The sequence below is a fragment of the Trachypithecus francoisi genome, unplaced genomic scaffold, assembly GCF_009764315.1.
Source record: "Trachypithecus francoisi isolate TF-2019V2 unplaced genomic scaffold, Tfra_2.0 Lachesis_group16, whole genome shotgun sequence".
NCBI classification, from domain to species: Eukaryota; Metazoa; Chordata; class Mammalia; order Primates; family Cercopithecidae; genus Trachypithecus; species Trachypithecus francoisi.
The window spans coordinates 72,513,908-72,539,901 of NW_022681461.1; the positions used below are offsets into that span (position 1 = coordinate 72,513,908).

Consider the following 25,994-nt stretch of genomic DNA (forward strand, 5'->3'; position numbering starts at 1 on the left):
GAGGCGGAAGTTGCAGTGAGCCGAGATCATGCCATTGCACTGTAGCCTGGGCAACGAGAATGAAACTCCATCAAAAAAAAAAAAAAAAAGAAACAAACAAACAAACTAGAGCTTTTGGCTGGACACAGTGGCTCCTGCCTGTAATCCAGCACTTTGGGAGGCTGAGGAGGAAGGACTGCTTGAGCTTAGGAGCTTAAGACCAGTGACACAATGAACATTATTTGATAACAATGTAGATCCCATCTCCAAAAGAAACCATTTCTAGGGAATGAGAGAAAAATCTAGGGAGCACCATGGCAGCTCCCATGAGCCAAATTCAGCCTCCTACAACTGGAAACCTTTCAGAGCTTCAGAGATGAGAGTGACCCAAGAAAACAGATACCGAGAAACATCTTTCCCTTCCTCCTAGAAACAGAAAATGAGTCTTTTAATTGAGAAGCAGTTGTGTTTAATCACCAAAGTTATACTGACCCTAATGGAAGAGAAACAATCTAAATTTAAAAGGGCTGGGGATTTTTCTCCTACATTTATTTTAGAGGCAAGTAGAGGTGAACAAAGAAAACTGAATCCCTAAGCTCAGATCTGAGGCCCTGGTAAAGGCTCCAAAGAGCAGAAGCCCCTCTCCTCTTGCCCTTCTGTGAAACGTTGCTGCCCTCAGGATACCAACCATCCCACTTTGGAACACAGCTGCCCCAGGGGATGCCTTCAGTCTATTCCTCCAGAAGCTTCTCTGCCTCAGAGGACTGGTTCTCCTCATCCTCATCATCAGTGTCCTGAAGAATCCTCAGTAGTCTGAGCTCAGAGTTCCAGCCTGTTCTAGCCATAATTTCTGAAAAGTTAAAGGAGATCTTCTTTTGCCTGACAGCCTGGGCTTCTAGCACAGCTTCCACCGGAGCACTAATGTCCTTGTTAGTGGGTTCTGTTTCATACAATTCAGGACCTAAAAGAAGATGCAGTCATTAATCGCACCTGTAAACTCCTTTCAAATAACTACGACAAATGGAGGACAGAAAAGGAAAAACTGGGATGTTTTTTAGGACTCGTCTGAGATAGGGGAACTATGCCTTCAGGGAGGTACACTATCCTGGACAACACAGGTTCAACTCTCCCTATCCTCAGTCACTTACTAAGGTTCCTCTACTCTAGTAACTTACTTTTTACATTGTGGTGGAAATCCACATGGTCACAGTAGTCCATCTTTGGTCTCTCTGTGGAATCCTGAAATTCATCGGGGTATAAGGAAATTTGAATCAAGACTTTAGGAAACTAAAAGGATTTTTCTAAAAGATGCTTTTCTTGAAGAAATTAACATCTAAGATGAGCCAGAGACCCACCTCTTGGGACTGAAGAGAAGCTTGTATCACATGTTCTTTGCCCTCCATGCTGTCCAAATGAACCTAGAACCACTCCTTCCCATTCCCTGCAGTCAACTAAGGGCAGACGGCCTCCAAATATGGCTTCCAACAATTCCTCCCATTCCAGTATGCACATGCTGTTCCTCCCATCAAGAGATAGGGCCTATTTCTTCTCTTATTTACTCTGGGATGGACTTGTGACTTCTTTGGCCAGGAAAACGTGGCAGAAGTAACAATGTTTTAGTTCCAGGCCCATCCCTTAAGAAACTGCTTTCATGAGACTACTATGCTATCAAAAAGCCCAAATAAGCCACATGCAGAGGCCTCAGGAAGGAAAATCAGCAACTTGGCCAACAGCCTCAGCCCAGCTGCATTAAGTGACCTCAAGCAGGAGAAGAACTGTCCAGTCAACCCACAGAATCATTAGAAATAACAAATCACTACGGTTAAGCTTTGGGGTTGTTACACAGTAATAGATAACTGAAACCGGGTCCTAGCAGAGGCCTGGTACACTGTCACCTGTTTCGAGGTGGTTCCTTTTTCCATCTGCTGCTGCTGCTGCTTCCTGTCACTGTTCTGACCTGGCAGAGTTCCGTAACCTAGTAACCAAAAAGTCAATTCAATCTTCCTCTTATTGGCATATCATATCCTCTTTTGGGGCTTCTAGGTGACCCCTCGTCTACAAGTGACTCCACATCCAGGAAAAGACAAGACCTTGATGGCAGGTAAAAGGTAGTTAGACCTTCTGAGTTTTACTTGAGATTCTGCCCACCTGGGACTGTAACTTTATCTATTACAGAATTAGAGATTACGGTCAAGTGTGTGTTAAAAGACCCAGGATTCCTCCAAGAAACCCTAATCTACCTTTTCACAGCGTATGAATACTCCACTTACCAGAATGTGACTCATGTTCTTGCGCCATCCCTCATGCACCCACAAACAAAGCAAAAACAAAAACCTCTAGTTTTATGTTTCTTTTGCATCAGCTGCTTCCCCAACTAGTCCGTAAGAAGATTCATTCATTCTTTTCTCAATCTCCCTTTCCCTAAACAAACATCTTCCAAGCTGCCACCTGAGGCATTATGCTAAAATATAGCATTTCCATCGACTCCCTACCAGCACTGGTTCTCACCTTAGCTGTACACTGGGAGAACTGAAGAGCTTTAAAAAACAAACAAACAAACAAACAAAAAAACAAAAAACACTGAGGCCTAGTTCCTACCACCAGAAATTCTGATTTAACAGCTGGGACACAGCCTGAGTATTATTAGAGTTTTAAAAGCTTCTTGGCCAGGCGCAGTGGCTCATGCCTGTAATCCCAAAACTTTGGGAGGCCAAGGTGGGCAGATCACCTGAGGTCGGGAGTTCGAGACCAGCATGACCAACATGGAGAAACTCCATCTCTACTAAAAATACAAAAACTTAGCCAGGTGTGGTGGTGCATACCTATAATCCCAGCTACCCAGGAGGCTGAGGCAGGAGAATCGCTTGAAACCGGACCCAGAAGGCAGAGATTGTGGTGAGCCGAGATTGCACCATAGCACTCCAGCCTTGGCAACAAGAGCGAAACTCCGTCATAAATAAATAAATACATACATACATACATAAAAGCTTCATAATTGGTCTTAGTGTACAGTCAAGGCAGAGCACCACTGGCCTGGATGATAAAGGTCAAATGACTCAGCAGTCCACACAAGCTCCTGCCTACCTCTTTGGCGTGGTAGACCACTCTCCCTTAAATACCCAATCCCACAACCACACTCAACTGCTCAGTGTTTCCTGAGCAGCTATGATCCTCCTAGATGCCTTTGCACAGGCTACTCCCTCTCAAGAGTTATTTTCCATATCAGGAAAACTCCCACACATATTCAAGATCCAATGCAAAAATCATCTCTTCCATAAAGCCTTTCTCAACTCAGTGAGGACAGGCCACTGCTCTAAGAACATGACTCACAGGGGCACCCCAGTCACCCAAGCAAAACTGCTCCTATTGGAGGCACTGGGAAGGGGTACAAAAGGCACCAGAATGGAATTCAGGGGAGTGGTAGTGGTCACCCTAGATGGAGTGCTAACCTTGGATACATCACGTCCTGCCCGGGGCCAAGCCCTGATTCTGTCCACCTCCCATGAGAAGGGCAGGAACCTTCCAACCTTCAGGTTAGAGCAGATCATTGGCATCAGACAACTAAGTGAGATGGGAAGAAAAGCAAGAGGGCAACATCCTTCTCAGGAAACCTCGTCTCAGCCCCCCCGGTGCCCCAGGATTGGAAAGCTCTTTCTGATGATTAAACAGTTGTTTTTATATGAAAGTCTGCAATGTCCAGTCTGAGAAGGGCACAACGATCCTCCAAGGTTTGGGGGGATTCTTTTTCTCTCCTCCCATTCTCCACGCAAGTTGAAAAATTTCAGAGGGATAGGGGTAAGTATATGCCTGAGCTCAGACATGATAAGGACTCCAAAAAGGGGAGATGTCCATTCTCGTGTCCAGCATGAGCAATGGAGCAAAAGAACTGCCTGACGAGAATTGTCTCCCTGACTCCTGGATGGAGCTAGACAATGTGTTGACTTTACCATGAGGCTCCAGAGACTCTCTACTTTGTGGCAGGAAAGTTAGGGGGCCCTGGAGCTCTGCTTCCTTAGAATTCTTTTGGGGTTCTAGTGAGGAGCCCCAGCTCTCCCTGCCTCGTTGGACAATGGGCCCTCAGGGTTTTCTCTTCAATAACCTGGGCTTGCTGCTCTCCTGATCCTCAAAGTGCTCTGCCTTTTCTAAGGTAGAACCTGAGGAAAAGATGACTGTGATTCATGTTCATGGTCATCTTTCAAGCCCCCACGTGAAGCAGACAACTGACCCAGCTTGTTTGTTTAGTAAATTTCTGAAGGAAGGATGGTGCATGAGAGACCAGACAGACTGAAGCATTCCAAGAAATTCTGAGTGCCTGACAAAGGCAGGTCTCAAAATGACAAGAGCATGTTTAGCTTTTCCAGCCCTCAGATACCTACCCCTCAGGGATCCTATCACCCCCAACCAAGCATATATTCCCCTTACCATAGAGAGGGTCATGAACAGTGGTAACTGGATGTTTATGTGAAGTGCTCTGGCTCCCTGGATCACTCTTGGCTTTCTTTTTAGCCTCCTGAAACACACATCAGGAGGAACAAATTAGGATTTTTGGAAGTAAAGATAACCTTTTTCAAAAGAAATCAAAAAGAAGGAATTTAACATCTACAACCAGACAAGAACTTTATATCTATAACCAGATAGAAAACAAGGAGACTCCCACCCTTCACACGTCCCTTCCCATTCCAGACTGTAGCTACCTCTCCCGGTCCCAGCAAGCCCCTCACTGCCACTCTACCTGTTTCTTAATAGGTGTTTTCACTTTCCTCTGTTGCTGCTGCTGCTGCCACTGCTGCTGTTTCCTGTAACCTGGGGACCAGAGAGCCAGCTTGATCCTCTTCTAACAGCCCCCTCTCTCCCACTGGAATGCCTGCTGTGCCTTCCTTCACAATGGTGACTCTCCCTGGTAAGGACCAAGCCAGAGGGGCTGCTTCCTGAAACCATTGTTTCCTGAGTTCTACATGTGACCCTGTATGACTGTGACCACAAATATAACTGAATTGGACCATGTTAAAGTATGAGAAATGTGGGCTAACAGAAAATGGTGCTTAGCAATCTAGCTGCAACAGCAAATCTACCTTCTGTCTTCAGGTTATGTAATTTCTTCAAACGTTCAGGATATCGCAGTGCAGGTCTCTGGAGAAAGAAAAAAGAAAAAGAAAAGCTCTACTGCAGGTCTTTCCCTTTCTCCAAATGTATCCCCCAAATGCATTTATTCATCCAGTCAACAAGCACATTTTAAGAACCCAGTGTTTTGCAGCATTGTACCAGGGACTACGGAGGAAGGGAAAAGGTGTGGGAAACAAAGTGCAGAAGAAACAGAGAACATGGCCAGGCATGGTGGCTCATGCCTGTAATTCCAGCACGTTGGGAGGCTGAGGCGGGCAGATCACTTGAGCTCAGGAGTTCGAAACCAGCCTAGGCAACATAGTGAGACCCTGTCTCTATAAAAAATTAAAAATTAGCCAGCCATGGTGGCACACGCCTGTAGTCCCAGCTACTCTGGAGGCTGAGGTGGGAGGATGGCTTCATCCAGAGTGTCAAGGCTGCAGCGAGCCATGATCAACCACTGCACTCCACCCTGGGTGACAGAGTGAGACCCAGTCTCTCAAAAAAGAAAAGAAAAAAAAGAAGGAAATAGAGAACGTTGCTCTCTCAACGCTTTCCCCTTGACTGACTTTTACCTACATAGAGCCCAGTCTTCTGTGGGGTTTGGGTTCAGAGTGGAAAGGAAGAAGAGAGATAAGGAATAGAATGTCAACTCTTCCAGATTTGAGGAGAGATGGGTTTGAATTTTCACATAGGCTTCTTCCCTGCTGCTTCCTTGTTCTTACTTCCAGGGTGAGGCGGTGTATAGATAGAAACATCTTAGAAGAAATCGCACTGTCAGGTCGGTTCCTTTCCAAGGGAGGATTCTTTTTCATCATGGCCAATTTTATCTTCATCTCCAGAGAGGGCATGGTTTGCTTTCCATCTGGCAAAAGTCTGAAGGGACAGAGGACAGCCAGACAGTCAGCAACAGCTCTTCCTGGAAAGCACGACTGAGGAGAAAGAGATGTAAAGGGCTCCAAGAAATCTCCACTTTGGCTCTGAAAAGGCCTGTACCAACAAGTGCTCATTTGGTAACACCTTTCTGATGCAACTACGATCATCATGGCTGCATATACCCAGTGCTGATTCTATGTCAGGCTCATGTGCTTTATAACACTGAATCCTTACAACACCTGAGAACAGATATTATTTCCATTTTGCAAATGAGGAAAATGAAGTTTTAAGAGGCTAAATACATTACCAAAATTCATATAGCCAGTTAAGTTTCAATGTAAAATTCAAAGGTCATCTCACTGCAGACCACATATTCTGCCTACCACTTATTCATAATTCACCTATAAAAAGAAGAGAGTGACAGTGCGTACCTCCTAGGGGAAATTTAAATGAAAGTACATGTGATGTGCCTAGCACAGGGCTGGGCAAACGGTAAGTCTGATAAATGGTGGTGGTTATGATGGCCATCTCTGCCTGTTGGTAAGTCTAAGAGTTCAGTAAACAAGTTGGGGTGATCGTTTTCTCCCAGCCCTACTCAGAAAAAGCACACCATTTAGACCCATCTCAGCTTGAGTGAAAAGCAGGTTCTTGGCTCTCCCACAGACCTACATGATACTTACTCCTTCAGTAGATCCTGAGGTAATGCTTCAGATTGAGCCCAGAGAGATAGGAAATCTGAAGTGAATTGTTCAGACAATTGCACTGGGGTTGGGGGAGGCACAGTCACCCCTGGAGTTCCTACTCGTGTTTCTGTGGACTGATTTCCGGAGAGACCCAGAAATGACTTGCTTTTCTGGAAGAGAAACAATGGAAAGAATTCGCCAAAGCACTCTTTTTGAGCCTAGTCCTTTCCATCAATATTCTTGCCTCTCAACACTACCCTGGCATGTACTCCAGCCATGCTTGCCTCCTCTAAATGACAAGGGCCGCCTCATGTTTCCCTCTCAAGCTCCCAATTCTATCGTTGTATTCAGATCACACAGGGATTCGTTGTTTTGTTTCATTTTCCCGAAAGGTCATTCATTTATTCACTCAACAAACTGAACAAAAATTTATTGTCTAATTATGTGTCAGGCACAGGGCTAGGGATGGGGATTCACCAATGAACAAAATGAAGCAAGACACTACTCTTATGGACACAGAAATCTTACAGTGATTTATCCAAGGTCACATTTACCCATAAATGGTACAATTAGAATTAGAAGCCCAGGTATTATAACTCCTTGTCCACTGAAATTCTATCACATCACGTTGGAGATTAGTTTTTAATTGACCAAAAACTCCCCCTGAATACACAACAGTTCCTCCTATTATCTCAAGGTGCTCCTCATCTCCCTACAGGGAGGAGACAGAGAAAAGGAGTCTCTGAATAGAGAATGGTTTGGTTAATTATTCCTAAAGAAGGGTTTTCTTTAGCAGATTTGGATCATTTCAGGAATGAATGGGGGTAAGGTGGAGGAGACCTGAAAGGAAAACAAAACTCTACATAGCAATATTATAAAGGTTTGCACAAAAACATCAAACTCACCACTGTCAAGTTCTTTCTTTTCTTCTTCCCATGCTGGCTGGAGAAAAACAAAACAAAACAAAACAAAACAAAACAAAACAAAACATGCTTCTCAGCTGGACTTGAAATAAGAATAAGCACAACTTATTCCCAGATATCTTAAACAGAAGCTCCAAGGATATTTGTGAATGATGACCACAAAGATTCCTATCTTTGATCAGTACTCGAAGATAGCTGGTTGGGAGCCCAGCAGCACCTGCTGCCCAAGCACCTTCTGCTAAAAAGACCCCCCACCCTCCTATCTAAATTAGGTTTCCCATTAATCTCTCAGGCAATCCAGTTATCTGCTTTCATAGCATGAATCCAAATTAGAAATGATATACGTAGGTGTGGTTATGTCTGTAATGGCTGACTCCCCCGACAAGGCTCCAACAGGACAGGGACCAAATCTATTTGGTTCACCAAATCCTCGCTGCTTGACACAGAGATTTCGTAAGAAGTATTTTTTGCTCTGTCCTCTTCCTCCTTGCCTAGGACATGGATATGATAGTGGGAGCTCTAGTAGCCAACTTATACCTTAAAAGCACCCATGAAACTCCTTAGAAGTTGGAATTCATGGGCTAAGGAGATGGCCCAAAAAGCTAGAAGGAGCCCTGGTTTCTGATTATCTCATGAAGCTCACACGTCCTAGCCTGCCTACTTCTGAGCTTCTTTCACATGAAAGGAAATAAACCCTTACGGTTGTTTTTCATTTGTTTATACCATATATACACACACACATATGCATACATATATAGAGAGAAGCACTCATAGCATTATTTTTTAAAAAGAAAAACAAAATGAAATAAAAAGAAATTCTTAAGTTTCATCATCTCTAAATGTCACTTAAGAACCTAAAAGTCTCAAGGATCAGGAAAGAAGAACCAAACACTTTCCTGATGGTTGTCAATATTAGCAAGCCTTTGGGCCTTCACCAAATGATCTTTGTCACACTCTGTTTTGTACACAAGTCCTACGTGCTATTGCTTTTGTACACTGTACTAGGCCCTGGGGTTGAGATCAGAGATTCACATGCTTCACTGAGAACTTTTTCACTTGTTGCAAGTGGCTAACAAGAAAAACTAAGAGAGAGCATTTATTTCTTACTCAAGCCTTACAAGTAAGTTGAGCCTTATCTTGTATGCTATTTACTGCCATGTGAAATTTGATATGGAGAAGTCCCACAGCATGAATCCCAAAATGCATTACGTTAAAATTCCAGTGTAGCAAAAGGCAGATGCAAGAGACCACGACCTTCTCTGCTTGGCCTCCTGCTACTTGCAGTGAGCTGGCTAAAAGGAAGATCACAAAAAGGAGGCCTGCAGAAGACATCAGAGATTTATAGAGTCAAAGGCCTCTGAGTTCCAGATATGATACTCACCTCACATGTATCTCTGTTTCTTCTGGGATCCACAATACAACCATATTTCTAACATCTTCAGGGCAGGGAAGTTGCGTCTCATTCAAATTCAACACTGGAAGCTAAGAGAAAGATATAAAGCCTATGTATGGCTTGAGGTGCTAAACTCCTGCATCAGATTAAGGATATGGTAAGCAAAGAGTTTGGTGGCACAGAAGATGATTTTAAGTTTCCCATCTCCAAGACATCTTCATAATATTTTCCCAAAAAAAAAAAACAAAAACAGACTCCTCCATCAAATATCAGTATAGGTATCTGCAAGAGTTAGTATTAATAAGCAAATAATCTCCCCTGCTTCCCTGCGCCATTAGGGTAGCATTTAGCAACTCCCAATCCGATCCCACATGAGGGTGCCCTGGGGCTTGCCTACAGGAACACTACTTATCCTGCCTACTCCACTCCAAAGACTTAGATCCTGCAGACATTACAATCTGCAGCTTGGGAGCAGAAAGAGAACTGATAGAAACAGCAGCAAGGTGTTTTCTTTTACAGTCTGACTATAGTTATAGGCATCTATATAAAAGTCAAAGGCTAACTCTTCTCACATTTAGCTATTTAGGATCCTAGAACACTAGTGCTCAAGGAAACCTTGTAAATCACCTAGTTCATATTCCTGGTAAGAGACACACACGAAAAAACTATTCAAAATAAGGTTGTCCCTGTGAAGATGAACTGATGGACTTGGAAGTAATAGGAGAGATTCCTTTTCATTATAAATCTTTTAATGCTTTTTGAAGTTAAAAATCACGTTCATACATTATCTCTTCAAATAATTAACTTAAAATAATTTAATCTAGGCCAGGCATGACAACTCATGCACTTTGGTAGACCGAGGTAGGAGGATTGCTTGAGGCTAGGAGTTTGAGACCAGCCCGGGAAACAAAGTGAGACCCTGTTTCTACAAAAAGTTTTTAATTAGCCAAGTGTGGTGCTGTGTGCCTGTAGTCCCAGTTACTCAGAGTTTTGAGGCAGGAAGATGGCTTGAACCCAGGAGTTTGAGGCTACAGTGAGCCATGGTCATACCACTGCACTCCAGCCTGGGTGACAGAGCAAGACCCTGTCTCTTAAAATAATAATAATCATTATTATTGTTGTTGTTGTTACTATTTAATCTAATCCCCTTGTTCTAAAGAAGTCAAAGAGGTAAAGTGATTAGTCAATTTGTCCATTCAAAACCATCTACCATCGCAGTTCCTTATATTCTCCGTTACACATAATATTGAAAAGTGAAGCATCTCATGAAAAAAATAAAAGGCATCCAGTAGAACTGCAAAGAATAGTAAATCTCTCTTTACCGTAGTTAAGTAGGAGGGATTTTTCTTTCTAAAGTTCTAATTTAGCTCTACCCCTAACTAGCTGTGTTTAGCAAATCACTTCCCAACTGAGTTTCCTCATCTGTAAGATATATAAGATAGACTGTGGTCTATCAAACCATTGTAGTGTTCTTCAAACTGCAGTTGCAACTATCCATAGTTCATAAAATCAAGTTTTTTGAATCACAGACCATATTGTTTAAAAACGAAATAGAATAAAACAGAATAGGACAGAAAATATTAGAGTACATCACTCATAGTTAGGTAAGGATTGTTCCATGATTTTTTTTTTTTTGTAAAATCTATTTCTTACTGTAGATCATAAGCTGAACAGTTTGTAAGTTATCAGATTAGATGACTTTAAGGCCTATTTGGGTTTGACATTCCAGCATTCCAGTTTCCCTGATTATGAGATGACAGTATTTACTAAGTAGCTGAACATGTTCTATGCAGGAAAGAGACAGAAAATTCTCACCTACACCAAACCTATACAAATCAATCCCACTGACTTCTAGGATTTCTGAAAACAATATGGCATGTATATAGCACAGAGTCTAGCATACAGCAAGGACCCAATATTAGATGGTTACTATCAACATTACTATTCAGATTATAGTCCTCCTGAGGAATAATTTCAAATAAAGGCAGAATAGTTTATTTCCACTAGTAAAGAAAAAATGTTGAGCAAGTACCTTTTAAAATCTGTGACTTACTTTGGGAAGTCTATTAGTACAGTTGATCCAACTTTTGTCAGGTAAACCCTTCGGAGGCCTAAAAAATGGGTTCCACACATAAAACAGAAATACAAAACACTTATTGGAATGATAAAGTTAGTGCTAAGAGGAAACCCTTCTACTTATCTACAGAAAACCTTGGGCTTTATGCTTACCAAACGAATGTAGGGTCTCACCATATCCTTAAGTTTTGTTTGTTTTTCCTGGAACAGCTCCTAAACAGACATTGCACACTGCAAACACTTCACAACTATTTGTTTCATCAAACAGAATTCATAGCCTACTCTTCTCTCCAGCTAGAGACAGTCATATCACCATCAATAAAAGTTTAAGTACTTTGAGATAGATGCTCAAAACATAAAGTAACATAAAATATAAAATAAATTTATTATAAAAGAAACAAAATGCAGTATATAAATACAATAGAATATCATTCAGCTTTTAAAAGTCATGAAATTCTGATACAGTAGTCCTTTATTCATGGTTTCACTTACCCACAGTCAACTATGGTCTGAAAATAGATAAGCACCTGTAAGTAAGGTATTTTGAGAGAGAGAGACCACAAGAGACCATATTCACACCGTGAGTTTTTATCACAGTATATTATAATTGTTCTATCTTATTGTTGTTAATCTCTTAGTGTGCCTAACTTATAAATTAAACTTTACTATAGGTATGTATGTATATGTAAAAACATAGTAAATATAGGGTTTGGTACTATTCACAGTTTCGGCATCCACTGGGGGTCTGAGAATATATTTCCTGCAAATAAGGGGGAACTACAGTATATACTACAACACTGGAAACATCATACTAAGTGAAATAAGCCAGACACAAAAGGACAAATGTTGTGTGATTCCACTTATATGAGGTACTTAGAACAGGAAAGTTCATGAAGACAGAAAATAGAATAGAGATTACCAGAGGGTGGGAAGAGGAGGGAATGGGGAGTTGCCGTTAATGGATACAGTTTTTGTTTGACATGATGAAAACATTCCGGAAATGGATAGTGGTGATAGATGTTCAACATTGTGAATGTACTTAATGCCAATGAATTGTACACTTAAAAATGGCTAAAATGGTCAATTCTTGTTATATACATATTTACCACAGTAAAAAACTCATATCCTTATATTTTCAAATCACTTGCTATTTTTCCTATTTGTTAAAAGACATGTTACATGCATGGATGAATGAACAATGTCAAGGAGTAAATGAAAAAGACTTTTAGGAATGATAGTAAGAGGAGTTTAAAAACAATAAAAAGATAAAGACCTAACACTCAGCCTGCTTTATGAAGTTCTACACGACACAGACACCTGCTTTCTGTTTCTACTGCAGCTCCCCAGCCTCATCTCTGACCACTCTTCCATTCCTGCTCTATGTTCTAGGCACAATGAACTATTTTCCTGATACAGATAGAATTTCCTCTCGCCTCCAAGCCTTTGGATATGCTATTCCTATGGTTTAGAAATCTCTTCCTGCCAACCTCCCACCTACAACCCCCATTTCACTAGACTGCTCAGACTTCCGGTCTAGGCACAGATGCCACTTACACAGAAGACAGTGCCCTGGTTTGGGAACCCTTTCTGGTGTTCCCACACACCAGGTGGCAGTCCTCTCATGACACTCATCATACGACCTGCTTATTTCTTTGCCTCCCCAACTAGGCTGAAAGTCCCTTGAAGGTAAAGACTGTATGTTGTTTACTGTTGTATCCCCAGCATTCGCCACAGTGGCCCCTACTAAAATGCAGTTGTGAATTGAATGACTAAACAAATGTCATGGCCCCTGCTTTCAAAGGGCCTAAAATCCAGCTGGACTTAGGAGATAAACATATAAATATCAATAAGCATGTCAGGAACTCTAAGTACTGGGGGTGGTTTGGAAGAGAGAATATCAGAGGCTAATGGGAAAAGAGAAAACGCAACCTTAACAGAAGAAAAGGACCGTATTCTCTCAGTCAACAAATACTTATTATGTTTCCACTATATGCCATGCATTATTGAAGGCATAGGAGACAGAGCAGCCAACAAAAGAAACATACAGTCCCTGCTCTTGTAGGGACTGACATTCTCATGAGAGGCGGCAAACAAATCAACAAAAATCATTTCAGATCAGAAGAACTGAAGAAAAAGGATGCTTGGTTAAATGATGATGAGGGTGTAAGGAAATTTTCAATAGACTGGTCGAGGAAGACTTCTGTGAAAAAGCAACATTTAAGCTTAAACTCAAGGACCGAAAGGAATTAGCTGGAAGGATCTAGGGCAGTATTTCTCAACAAGGGGGCAATTTTGCCCACAGGGGACATCTGGTAATGTCTGGAGGCATTTCTGGTTGTCATAACTGGAGGTACGGTACTATTAGTATTCAGTGGGTAGAAGCCAGGGAAGTAGCTAAAATCAGATAATGCACAAGACAGCCCCAAAGGACAAAGAATTATCTGGTCCAAAATGTCAATAGTGGTTGTTTTTTTTTTTTTTTTAAAAAAAAAAAGGTAGGGGGGAAGTGTTCTAGTCAGGGAAACAGTAGGGGCATAAGCTCTGGGGTGGAAGGTGTGGCATAGATGAGGAATTGAAAGAGCAGTGTGGCCTGAGCCTATTCAACAAGGAAGGGAGAAATGCGAGATGAGGTCCAGTAGGAAGGCCAGATAAGGCCAGGCCAGGGACTTAATGAAGTGACAGGAGGGAAGAAGGCCTTTACAGTTAAGGAAACTGCATGACAGAAAAGCACAATCAGAAAACCAGTCTCGCACAGAGAAAAAGTTGGTGTTCAAGAAGAGAGGACTCTGATTAGAGAAGCCAGACAGTAAAGAGAGAGGCCACCAGTCCAGAGTTGGGAGGTTTGAGTCTGTTCTCTAGTAAACAAAGTGCTGATAAAGGGGCTTTTCAAGCAAGGAAATGAACAAAGCAGTATTTTTGGAAGATGAATCTGTTGGCCATATGTAAAATAGCTTCGAGGAGAAAAGGCAGAGAAGCCACTTCAGAAGCCACTGCAAACACCCACCATGTCATGAGGGACTGGTCTCCGACGGAGAGTGTGAAGCAGAAAGCAAGACACACTGAAGGAAGAAGATGTGGAAACAGGGAACTGACTAGAGGAGGCCGCTCTCTCACAGCTCTGCGCTATACACGGAGGGTATGGCAGGCGTGGAGTGCGTCCCTGCGTGTGAATGTGAAGCACATCATAGGTCCTGACTGAGAAACACCACTGTTTAACCAAAATTCAAGTCCTAGAGAACATGAAAGTAGTCATGCCTCTTCCTATACCATTGTGAGCCAAAGAAAAATCATCAGGGGCTACTTAAATGGAACAGGAGAAAAGAAATTACTATAAGAGCCATCACTGGTGCTTTGATTCCAGGTAACAAAGTCTTCGAATTTTTTTAGTCTAAGCTTTCCACAGATACCTGTCCCTTAGTTTCGTGTGTCAGCAAACACTCATTGGGTACATAGACATTGTAGGAGACTCAAGAAAAAAAAAAAAAAAAAGCCACTGCTTTTTCCTTTAGGAGCTTACAAATAGTTTCACACCTAAAAATAAAATATTATTATAGAAAGACAGTGGCCGGGCATGGTGGTTACAAATACTTTCATGCCTAAAAATAAAATATTCATACCGGGCATGGAGCTTACACATAGTTTCACACCTAAAAATAAAATATCATTATAGAAAGACAGGGGCCGGGCATGGTGGCTCACGCCTGTGATCCCAACACTCTGGGATTACAGGATAACCCCTTTATGTTATTCATTCATCCATGCATGTAACATGTCTTTTAAAAAATAAGGAAAATAGCAAGTGATATGAAAATATAAGGATACGAGTTTTTTACTGTGGTAAATATATACATAACACAAATTGACCATTTTAACCATTTTTAAGTGTACAATTCATTTGAGCTCACGAGTCCAAGACCAGCCTGGGCAACATGGCGAAACCCTGTCTATACAAAAAATCCAAAAATTAGCCGGGTGTGGTGGTGCATGCCTGTGGTCCCAGCTACTTGGGAGGCTGAGGCTGGAGAATCACTCGAACCCAGGAGGTGGAGGTTGCAGTGAGCAAGTTCGTACCACTGTACTCCAGCCTAGGTGACAAAGTAAGACCCTATTCCCCACCAAAAAAAAAAAGAAATAGAAAGACAGGGTTGGGCATGGTGGCTCACACCTGTAATCCTAGCATTTTGGCAGGTTGAGGCGGGTGGATCACTTGAGGTCAGGAGTTTGAGACCAGCGTGGACAACACGGCAAAACTCCGTCTCTACTAAAAACATAAAAAGCAGCCAGGCATGGTGGTGTATGCCTGTAATTCCAGATACTCGGGAGGCTGAGGTATGAGAATTGCTTGAACGTGGGAGGCAGAGGTTGTGCCATTGCACTCCAGCCTGGATGACACAGTGAGACTCTTGTCTCAAAAAAAAAAGAAAGAAAAAAGAAAGACGGCATATATGGACAGTTTTCTGATCTACAGATGTTGATAAGACTGGCTGAATTGTGTCCTCCCAAAAATCGTCTGTTAAAGTCCCAATTAGTACTTCAGAATTTGACTGTATTTGGAGATACGGTTTTTTAAAAAGTTATTAAGGGCCAGGCAGAGTGGCTCACGCCTGTAATCCCAGCACTGTGGGAGGCCAAGATGGGTGGGTTGCCTGAGGACAGGAGCTCGAGACCAGCCTGGCCAACATGGTGAAACCCTGTCTCTACTAAAAATACAAAAAAATTAGCCGGGCGTGCTACTCGGGAGGCTGAGGCAGGGGAATTGCTTGAAGCAGGGAGGCGGAGGTTGCAGTGAGCTGAGATCAGGCCACTGTACTCCAGCCTGGGTGACAGAGCAAGACTCCATCTCAAAAAAAAAAAAGAAGTTATTAAGGTAAAAATGAAGTCACATGGGGGGCCCTAACCCAGTAAGACTGGTGTCCTTGTAAGAAGAAATTAAGACACAGACGCACAGAGGGAAGACCATGTTAACACATAGAGAGAGGGGCTTGGTACGGTGTCTCGTGCCTGTAATCCCAACAATCTGGGAGGCCAACGCAGGAGAATCACTTGAGGCCAGGAGTTCAAGACCAGCCCAGGCAACAAAGCAAGACCTCATCTCTAATAAAAGCAAAAAACAAAAAAATTAACCAGGCACGATGGTGCACACTTGCAGTCATAGCTACTTGGGAGGCTGAGGTGGTAGGAGCCCAGAAAGTTGAGGCTGCAGTGAGCTATGATCACACCATTTTACTCTAGTCCAGCCTGTGTGACAGGGTAAGACCCTGTCTCAAAAAAAGTAAATAAATAAAAAGGACACAAGGGATAAAAAATTACCATCTACAAACCAAGAGTGGTCTCAAAAGCAAACAATCTTGGCAACACCTTGATAATGGACTTCTAGCCTCAAGAATTATAAGAAAATAATTTTGTTGTTTAAGCCTCCCAGTCTATGGTACTTTGTTATGACAGCCCTTCTGAACCAAGATACCTCCCAAATTAACCAATTCCTAGAGCACAAGCAGGAAGTGTTTCTTTCTGTCTCCCACTGCCTATTCACCACTTCTTTAACCAAATTGGTATTTTCTTTTTAATCTGGCTTTCTCAAAGTATACTACATGGATAAGGAAAATCATAAGCCAGGATTTTGAGACAATAGGCTGTTAAAGGAAGATTTCACAATAATTTACCTGCCATGAAATTTGGAGTAAAACTTTGAACTCCGAGACAATAAAGAACGGGCCTTAGTAAAGGTACATTCTGGTAGATGACGAGGTGCAAAGCAGGAATCTGAGATGTTTACCACGGTGAGCACTGGGAGTTTATCTGAGAAGGCAGACCAGAAGAAAACATGTTAACATGCTGCCTGGAGAAAGGAAGTCACATACATAAATACATTAAGGACCTCGTGAGGGAGAGGACAGAAGCTGGCTAATTCACCTTCAGCATCCAGGGGAGTTTTGCAGGTTGAGCCAAGGATTCGAGGATGGCCCCTCTCAATGCGGCAGATAGTTGCCCAGCATTGTGGGTGCTGACAAACAGCAAAGCCACACGTGGTTTCATCCCACTGGCTCTCATCTGGCAAGTCCATACCTAGAAATGGTTTAGGCCAAAGGCCAACCCTGCAGTATTCTAGTCCTCTGGAAAATCAACAACCACATAATTAGGGAGTATTATACATTAGCCATACGGTCCAGATCTTAATTTGAACTCAAAGTATAAAATATTTCTATTGAACCTATATAGGTAAATGATGGCCACAAAATAGTTAAAGATTGGATAACAAACAAGTATGAAAATATCTCAGCATGAGGTAGAATGGCAAGAGTTTGAGAGCAGAATGACTTCAGGTCCCCTAATTGGCTATTTAATAGCTGAGTGACCTGGGACTTAACCAGTCTGAGCCTGTTGACTTCACTGTAAAATGAGGATAAGTTTATTTCACAGGGTCATTATAAAAATTAGTTAATGAATATTAAAAGCCTGGCATATTGTTCCAAATAAATATTTGCATCCTTTCCTTTTCCCCTTTGTTAGTCATCAGGGAGAAGATGCCACCATCTCCAAAAAGCATTATCAAATTATGACCAAAGTAGTCACAGAAGTGTCTCAGAAGGCCCAAACTCCTGGAAGACATGTTTCATTTTTCAATGTGCTTCAGTTCCCATGCAGGCAGATAAAATACCCACCAGCAATGAATGTGTTTGCTCAAATAGCAAATCACTAGACACTCCTAGTTGCATCAGAGGCCATTAGCTTTTCATTTACTGGCCATATGGCCTTGGACAAGTGACTTCACACCTCTCTCTCAAGTAGGGGGAGGGGTCCTGACTTGGTGTCTCAGGTCTGTAATCACAGCACTTTGGTAGGCCAAGATGAGTTACCCCTTCTCTACAAAAAATAAATAAAATAAGCAGAAGGAGGGGAATCCCTAAGTAGGACTGCAGAAGCATTAAATGAGATAATGTACTTTTACGCATGGGAGGTGCTCAATAAATATTACCATCTTTTCCTTTCTAGAGGTGTTTTAGGCAATCAGTAACTACCACCTTATCCCTAAGAACTTTTTAAGGACAGCGTCCACTTCTTTCTTTTATTCAACATATTTATTGATTACTAAATATGTGAGGGGACCTGCTTTGGACATGAACAGTAATAAACTCCCTGTTCTAAACAGTTTATAATTTAGATAAACTGTCAGCCTAGGATTGCACCTGGCCTATGACTTGCTTTGTTTGGCTGGCACTTTGAACCAATTTTAAAATTGAAATAGCCCACAATGTCCAGATTTCTGATTCCTTTTAGGGACCAAAATATTTGACAACACTCGGCCCAATTCCAGCTGAACTGCAACTGACTAGCGCTGAGCAGCCCTGACGTTTTCAGCCAGGTCTGTTCTATCCAAGCGGAGTTCCCCCACCAGACCTTATGGTCTCTAATTGAAGCACTTTCAGTTGCCACTTATCACAGCATTTGCTCTTTTGTTTTAAAATATTTCTCTGTAAACAGGCTTCTATCGAAAGCAGGAAAACTAAATGGCGACTTGAGACTTCCCTTTTGAAGGGAAAAAAGCAGCATTAATTCTCAGTGGGAGGCCGGGCACGGGGGCTCATGCCTGTAATCTCAGCACTTTGCGAGGCCGAAGGCAAATCACTTGAGCCCTGGAGTTCGGGACCAGCCTGGGCAACATGGTGAAAGCCTGTCTCTACGAAAAATACAAAAAAATTAGCTGGGTGTGATGGAACGCACCTGTAGCCCCAGCTATTTAGGGGGGCTGAGGTGGGAGGATCACCTGAGCCCAGGAGGTCGAGGCTGCAGTGAGCGGAGACCGCCTCACTGCACTCCAGCCTGGGGGACAGAGATCCTGTCAAAAATACATACATACACACAAATCAGTGGAAGTGAGAATTTCTACAAACGTAATATAAAAATAACTTAAAAACAACTTATAACGCCATTGCAAAACCTTGAGAATGATTTTAACTGGAAAAGAGGTATGATGAACAATTTAACTGAAAAATAAATACAATTTTAACACGGTTTGTTTTTGAAAGCGAATGCAATGTTGCATTATTCTTACAATGAAAAGGCTGCTTCCCGCCCTTTCGTTACCTGCCCAGCCCGAATAGACTCCTGAGACCTAATCAGGAGCATCTCTATATGGCCAACATTATCCCCGGGCTACATAAATAGTTCACGTTAAAAACAAACAACAACTACAGCAAAAATCTAAATAACACTCAGTTTTAGTACCATTATTACAAAGGTGTGAGGGGCGAAAAGATTAAAAATGAACATCAACTTCGGTAGAGATGGAAAAAGATTGCCCGCTCCATTCCAGGAAAGCAAAAAAAAGTTGGAGAATCTGATCACGACGGGCTGAGGTCCTGTAAGAGCAAAGCGGATTCCAAATCGCTTAGGGTTGCTAAACCAAGTGGTAAAATGCGGCCCCTTGCGGCGCGGTGAGGAGGTAAACTGACCCGGCCGGCCACACCCTGCCTCCGGTCCTAAAGGGACCCTCCCAGCCGCGTCAGCCACGCCTCCGTCTCCCACACGCTACGCCCGGCTGCACCGTCGCCAAGCAGCGGCGCAGAGCACCATGGAAAACGGACGGAAACTCCATTAAGCCATAATAAGCTGGTGAGAAGGTTCCCGACGCAGCGATGGCGAGAGGCAGAGAAACAGACCTGGCGGGGGCGTGCGGGGTGGGGTGGGGTTGGATGGAAGCCTCGGCGGGCCAAAACCACTGCGCCTTCAAACTCCGGATGCGCCGGTATTTGAGGCGGAGGCGGGGCGGGGGGGAGGGGAAGAGGGAGGCTATGGCGCGCGGAGCACTGTGGGACACTGTGGGCCACGTGGGGCGGGACGGAAGCCCCGGAGGGTCAGACCGTAGCGACGCGGGAAGTCCGGACGCAGTAGCTGCCTGAAGTGGAGTCGAGAGGGAGGCTCAGCCCCGGCGGCGGCAATGGCGGAGAGGCCCGAGGACCTAAACCTGCCCAACGCCGTCATCACCAGGATCATCAAGGAAGCGGTGAGCAGCTCGGGGGGGCGGACGAACGGGCAGGAGGGAAGCAGGTGCTGGACCGGCAGCTTTGCTCACCCCCGGTCTCCTCGCAGCTCCCGGACGGTGTCAACATCTCCAAGGAGGCCCGGAGCGCCATCTCCCGCGCCGCCAGCGTCTTCGTGCTATACGCCACATCCTGGTGAGCCGGGTAGAGGCATAAGGGAGGCGCGGAGATACCTGGCTGGGAGTTCCTGGCCGGGAGGCCACAAACCCCAACGATTATGTCCTCCCTCGGTCGGGACAGGTTCACAGTCCTCAGCCAGTTCCTACAAGTTCTGAAGCAAAGTAACGCAACAAAATAACTTTGCTTATGCTTTTTTGTGTAGAGAAGGGAAGGACTTATCCGTGTCACACCAAAATCCATGCATGTAAGAGGCAGGTTTTCCCGTTCCACCTCTGGGTGCTCCTTTTCCCACTCACCCCTTACAAACAAGAGGGAGTCTGACAGCCTTTCTCTTCTCTCAGTGCCAACAATTTTGCTATGAAAGGAAAGCGCAAGACGCTGAATGCCAGTGATGTGCTCTCAGCCATGGAAGAGATGGAGTTCCAGCGGTTCGTTACCCCATTAAAGGAAGCTCTGGAAGGTAACGAGCCTCCTGTCTTCTAAACCACATAGATGGTCATCCTGTGTGACCTGTTCATCTGGCCCTGAGACTTTCTCAGCGCGGGTCCCTTTAAGTCCTCTAAGCCAGCACTTGATGTGACTCGACCCAGTTCGGTGGGCACTACCTCAGATCTGTTTTGTGATGCTGAGCAAGTTATTTTTCCTTTTCTGCCTCCGTTTTTTTTTTTGGTCTTGTTTTTCTTGTTTTTTTTTTTTTTTTTTGAGATGGAGTCCTGCTCTGTCACCCAAGCTGGAGTGCAGTGGTGGGAACTCGGCTCACCGCAGTCTCCTCCTTCTGGGTTCAAGCAATTATCCTGCCTGCGCCTCCCAAGTAGCTGGGACTACAGGTGCATGCCACCACGTGCGACTAATTTTTGTATTTTTGTAGAGATGGGGTTTCACCATATTGGCCAGGCTGGTCTTGAACTCCTGACCTCAGGTGATCCGCCCGCCTCAGCCTCCCAAAGTGCTGGGATTACAGGCGTGAGCCACCGCACTCACCTGCCTCTGTTTTTCCAGTTGTACAATGTAATTAGCTCCTGCAGTCTGTCTGGCTCACTTTCAGCTCTGTCTCCTAACCCCTTCTTTCCTCCTTACAGCATATAGGCGGGAGCAGAAAGGCAAGAAGGAGGCCTCAGAGCAAAAGAAGAAGGACAAAGACAAAAAAACAGACTCAGAAGAGCAAGACAAGAGCAGGGATGAGGACAATGACGAAGATGAAGAAAGGCTGGAAGAAGAAGAACAGAATGAAGAGGAAGAAGTAGACAATTGAATAGGTTGGGAGACTGTAGCACCTTGGAAGGTACCACTTGAGATGAGACGTGCTACATGTTTCTGTGAAGCTTTTCCATGCTGGGCAGAGGAGTCTCAGGCAAAAGTGCCTGAAAAGATCAGAATAAAAACTGACTAGAAATACCATCAAAACCAGCACTTACCAAACTGAAAGCATCTGAGTAGCAGAATCCTGTTTTCCTTCATCAATCTGAAGATTATTACTTTTTGACAAGAGGGATTCTGAGTGGCTAAATTAGTCAGTTTGATCGCTTTTGGTTACTTAAATGTATGGTTAGATGGTTTTTGATCTGCAGTCTTCCCTATTCCCCCAAATAAATAATAATAACTTCCTTGCTGCCTGCTGTGTTCCAGATCACAGAAGCAGCCAGGGCTCAGGAAAAATTGGGGCTTTGCTTATGGTCAGCCTATGTTTGATTGCACAGTCTTTGACAGTAGCTTACTAAGACTCCTCAGAATGAGTAAGCTTTAGGAAAGTACTAAAATGCTGTGGGAGAATAACAAAATCTCTCTCTTCACTTGACAGGAGCATTAACTGGGTTTTGTTTTTCATAGACCCGCTTGGCCCAAAACCTTTCTATATTGCCTGCAGATGATTGATCTGCTGGTGTGGTGGTAATCTGATCACAGATACTCTTAAATCAGCAGTGTAGAATGGTGTTAGTCAAGCAAGGGTGCCAGTGTCTTACTTTTACAAAAACAGATGACATAGTGTCAGGTGTACCTTACTTTCTGCCACTATACAGCTTTAGGATTTGTCATCACCTCCTGGAAGGTGTAAAACCCCAGGCTTTCTCTTCTTGAAGTCCATCTCCCAGACTTGTGACTGTAGCTTTTCATTCTTCAATTCATGAGTTCCGAACTTTATTTCCTGTAGGCACAGCTTTCTCCCTGTGTGCCTCTTGCTTCCTTTCTCTCCTCTGCCTCTCCTCTGCCTCTCCTCTGTCCCCCATCCCACTTTCTCCTCTCCCTCCTTTTCTCACTTCTGTCAGTCTGGAAGCTTTGATTACCTGCTTAATACTCCAAAGTGTGAGTTCCTCTGATCTCTTGTTTCCTTAGTTCTAATCTCATGTTTTGTTTTGGTTTTAAGAGATGGGGTCTCTCTGTGGCCCAGGCTGGAGTGCAGTGGCATGATCATAGCTCATTGCCTCCTTGAAATCCTGGACTCAAGTGGTCCTCCCACCTGAGCCTTCTGAGTATCTGGAGCTACAGATGCGTGCCACCAAGCCTGGCTAATTTTGTCTCGTGTCTTCTAAAAATTATTTTGTGAAGCCCCTCTGAACCTTAAGGGAAATCTGATGGTGCTCAGGAATCTAACTCTCCCCAAACCATCCTCTTTAACTGCTTCTAAAATATCTCTGTTAGCCTTTCTTAGTTTTTTTCTGTTTCCATTCAGTGCTCCAAGCACTTTTTGTTTCTCTCTTAAGTTCAGCGCTTGGGGTTTGACAGGTAGTGACGTAGTTTGACACTGTTAACTTGTTAAATACAGTGAAAAGTTTATGAGTGAAGAATGCTGAGAAGATTGTAATGCTTTGTACAAATAAAAGTCTTGTTAAAAAATGATGCCTCCTGTTTCATGCCGCTTGTTCGTAGTGTGTTTTTGGAGAGAACCCCTAATGATACTCTCCATAAAAGTTTTTGGCGTGTGGACTTGGCCAAACCTTTGTAAACATGAGATCCTGCATCGCCTTGGATGACCAGCAGGTGCTGCTCATTCACAGGCAAGGGCTCTGAACTACTGCAAGAGTGTTTTTATGTTTTTTCTTTTTTTTTTTTTTTGAGACAGAATCTCAATCTGTCACCCAGGCTGGGGTGCAGTGGCATTATCTCGGCTCACTGTAACCTCCTGGGGTGCAGTGGCATTATCTCGGCTCACTGTAACCTCCTGGGGTGCAGTGGCATTATCTCGGCTCACTGTAACCTCCTGGGGTGCAGTGGCATTATCTCGGCTCACTGTAACCTCCTTCTCCCAGGTTCAAGCAATTCTGCCTCAGCCTCCCAGGTAGCTGGGATTACAGGCGCCCGCCACCACGCCCAGCTAATTTTTATATTTTTAGTGGAGACAGGGTTTTACCATGTTGGCTAGGCTGGACTGGAACTCCTGACAGGTGATCCACCCGCCTCAGCCTCCCAAAGTTCTGGGATTACAGGCATGAGCCACCACACCTGCTGAAAGCTTTTTTTTTTTAATCCTTGTTCTGTCTCCCAGGCTGGAGTGGCGTGATCTTGGCTCATTGCAAGCTGTGCCTCCAGGGTTCACGCCATTCTCCTGCCTTGGCCTCCCGAGTAGCTGGGACTACAGGCGCCCGCCACCATGCCTGGCTAATTTTGTTTTTGTATTTTTAGTAGAGATGGAGTTTCACTGTGTTAGCCAGGATGGTCTCAATCTTCTGACCTCGCGATTCGCCTGCCCGAAAGTGCTGGGAGTACAGGGGTGAGCCACCATGCCCGGCCGGTGCAAGAACTTTTCATGGGTCTGGCTATGTTGCCCAGGCTGGTCTCCAACTCCTGGACTCAAGCAATCCCCCTGCCCCAGCCTCCCAAAATACTGGGATTACAGGAGTAAGCCACCACACCCAGCCCTAAGTATTAACTCTTAAACCCTATGAAGCAGCACTGCTGTTATCTCTATTATCTCTCAACCACAGTGTTTTATTATCTATGTAAGCAGCTTTTTCTTTTCTTTTCTTTTGAGACAAAGCCTCACTCTGTCACCCAGGCTAGAGTGCAGTGGTGCAATCTTGTCTCACTGTAGCCTCTGCCTCCCGGGTTCAAGCAATTCTCCTGCCTCAGCCTCCCAAATAGCTGTGATTACAGGCCTGCGCCACCACACCTGGCTGATTTTTGTATTTTCAGTAGAACAGGATTTCACCATGTTGGCCAGGCTGGTCGCGAACTCCTGACCTCAAGTGATCTGCCCGGCTCGGAATCCCAAAGTGCTGGGATTATAGGTGTGAGCCACCGTGCCCGGCCAAATCTACATAGCTTTTTCAAATCATAAATTTATAAATAACATTTCACAAAGATACAATCCCCAATACTCATTAGATCTAATAGCTTTTTCCTTCGCAGTAGAAACATCCTTTCTTAATTCCCATGAGCACTGCTCAACTCCTGTGGCTTCCTTTAAGCTCGGTCCCCTGCCTCATCTCCACTTCCCCTAGCTTCCTCTGTGGATTACTTGGCATGTGGATCTTCCTGGAGCATTGCTGGGTTGCAGACCCTCCTAGTTTCCTATTAAATATATACTTAAACCTATTATTCAAAGCCTGTATGAGAAGGGCTCGCCCTGCTACCAATTTTAACCAGCCACTCTAACAAGGCTGTGTGCTCTAGTCAAGGATGAATCCTCAAAAGAACTCATCCATATGGCTTTAGTTAATTCTGTCCCATTCATCACCAAACTTGGACTACCTAAGAAAAACATGTTTCCTGAGAATAGGGACTATTACTTTAAAACTACAGAATTTGGCCGGGCACAGTGGCTCACACCTGTAATCCCAGCACTTTGGGAGGTTGAGGCAGGTGGATCACGAGGTCAGGAGTTCAAGACCAGCCTGGCCAAAATGGAACCCCTTCTGTACTGAAAACACAAAAATTAGCCAGGCGTGGTATCCTGTAGTCCCAGCTACTCGCGAGGCTGAGGCAGGAGAATCATTTGAACCTGGGAAGTGGAGGTTGCAGTGAGCCAAGACTGCACCACTGCACTCCAGCCTGTGTGACAGAGCAAGACTCTGTGTGAAAAAAAAAAAAAAAAAACTACAGAATTTAACAACTGGGAAAAATCTTTGACATTACCCACCAGTTTTTCCCCCACCACACTTCTATCACTACTATAGTGGTTATCTGCACTTTTCAAGTTCCTTACTAGGCTAAGGTAATGTTATACTTTTAAACCATAGCCCTTCATGCCCAGAGATGCTGATTTGGATTTGGGAGGTGGGGTGGGGGGTTCTTGTCCCTACCCATTCAAAGCTACTGTTGCAGCCTAACCTCTTATTTTTACTGATAGGAAATTGAGGTTCTTCAGAGAGAAGTGACTTGTTCAAGATCTTACCACGAATTTATGAAAACTGGGATTCTGTTCCAAAGACTTTTGGCCTTGCTCTGTTTTTTGGTTTTTTTTTTTTTTTTTTTTTTTTTGGTTTTTGGTTTTTTTTAAATAAGCTTTTTGTATTTCAACAGTTTCTCTACTTACGTCCTTTTTCGATTACAGGGGCCAACCCAGAATACCACATTGCATCTAGTGAACTCACTTTTTAAGACTGAGATGAAATTCAAAGAACATAGAATTAACCGTTTTTAAATGAGCAATTCGGTGGCATTTAGAACATTCACAATATTGTGCAACTACTACCTCTATCTGGTTTCAAAACATTTTCCTCAGACCCTGGCAATCATCAGCAGTCTGCTTTCTTTCTTGTTCCTTTTTTATGCTTTTCACAGCATTTAGCACAATGCCATATACCTACCTAGGAGACACAATAGTTTAGTTTTAATTTTTTTTATTGAAATACAATATACAAAC

The 25,994-nt window shown here is 43.7% G+C and overlaps 2 protein-coding genes across 4 annotated transcripts; one reads left to right on the forward strand and one right to left on the reverse strand.

Moving 5' to 3' along the window:
* Window positions 1–434: 434 nt before the first annotated feature.
* Window positions 435–19,780, reverse strand: CUNH9orf43 (chromosome unknown C9orf43 homolog). 3 transcript variants are annotated; one of them, XM_033237743.1, is made up of 14 exons: window positions 19,694–19,780; window positions 16,947–17,146; window positions 16,697–16,832; window positions 11,011–11,068; window positions 8,946–9,046; window positions 7,547–7,583; window positions 6,639–6,811; window positions 5,808–5,958; window positions 5,052–5,109; window positions 4,712–4,782; window positions 4,402–4,489; window positions 1,875–1,954; window positions 1,155–1,218; window positions 435–940 (listed from the first exon to the last, which is right to left on the reverse strand). In XM_033237743.1, exons 2-14 carry the CDS (start codon window positions 17,095–17,097, stop codon window positions 711–713), a joined length of 1,398 nt encoding a protein of 465 aa, XP_033093634.1. In that variant the 5' UTR covers window positions 17,098–17,146; window positions 19,694–19,780; the 3' UTR covers window positions 435–710. The 3 variants fall into 3 exon arrangements, with proteins under 3 accessions (XP_033093634.1, XP_033093633.1, XP_033093632.1); XM_033237742.1 differs by lacking the exon at window positions 19,694–19,780 and adding an exon at window positions 19,487–19,624; XM_033237741.1 differs by lacking the exon at window positions 19,694–19,780 and adding an exon at window positions 19,260–19,607.
* Window positions 19,587–23,026, forward strand: POLE3 (DNA polymerase epsilon 3, accessory subunit). Its single transcript, XM_033237744.1, has 4 exons — window positions 19,587–20,037; window positions 20,124–20,209; window positions 20,536–20,654; window positions 21,274–23,026. Exons 1-4 carry the CDS (start codon window positions 19,972–19,974, stop codon window positions 21,444–21,446), a joined length of 444 nt encoding a protein of 147 aa, XP_033093635.1. The 5' UTR covers window positions 19,587–19,971; the 3' UTR covers window positions 21,447–23,026.
* Window positions 23,027–25,994: the final 2,968 nt, after the last annotated feature.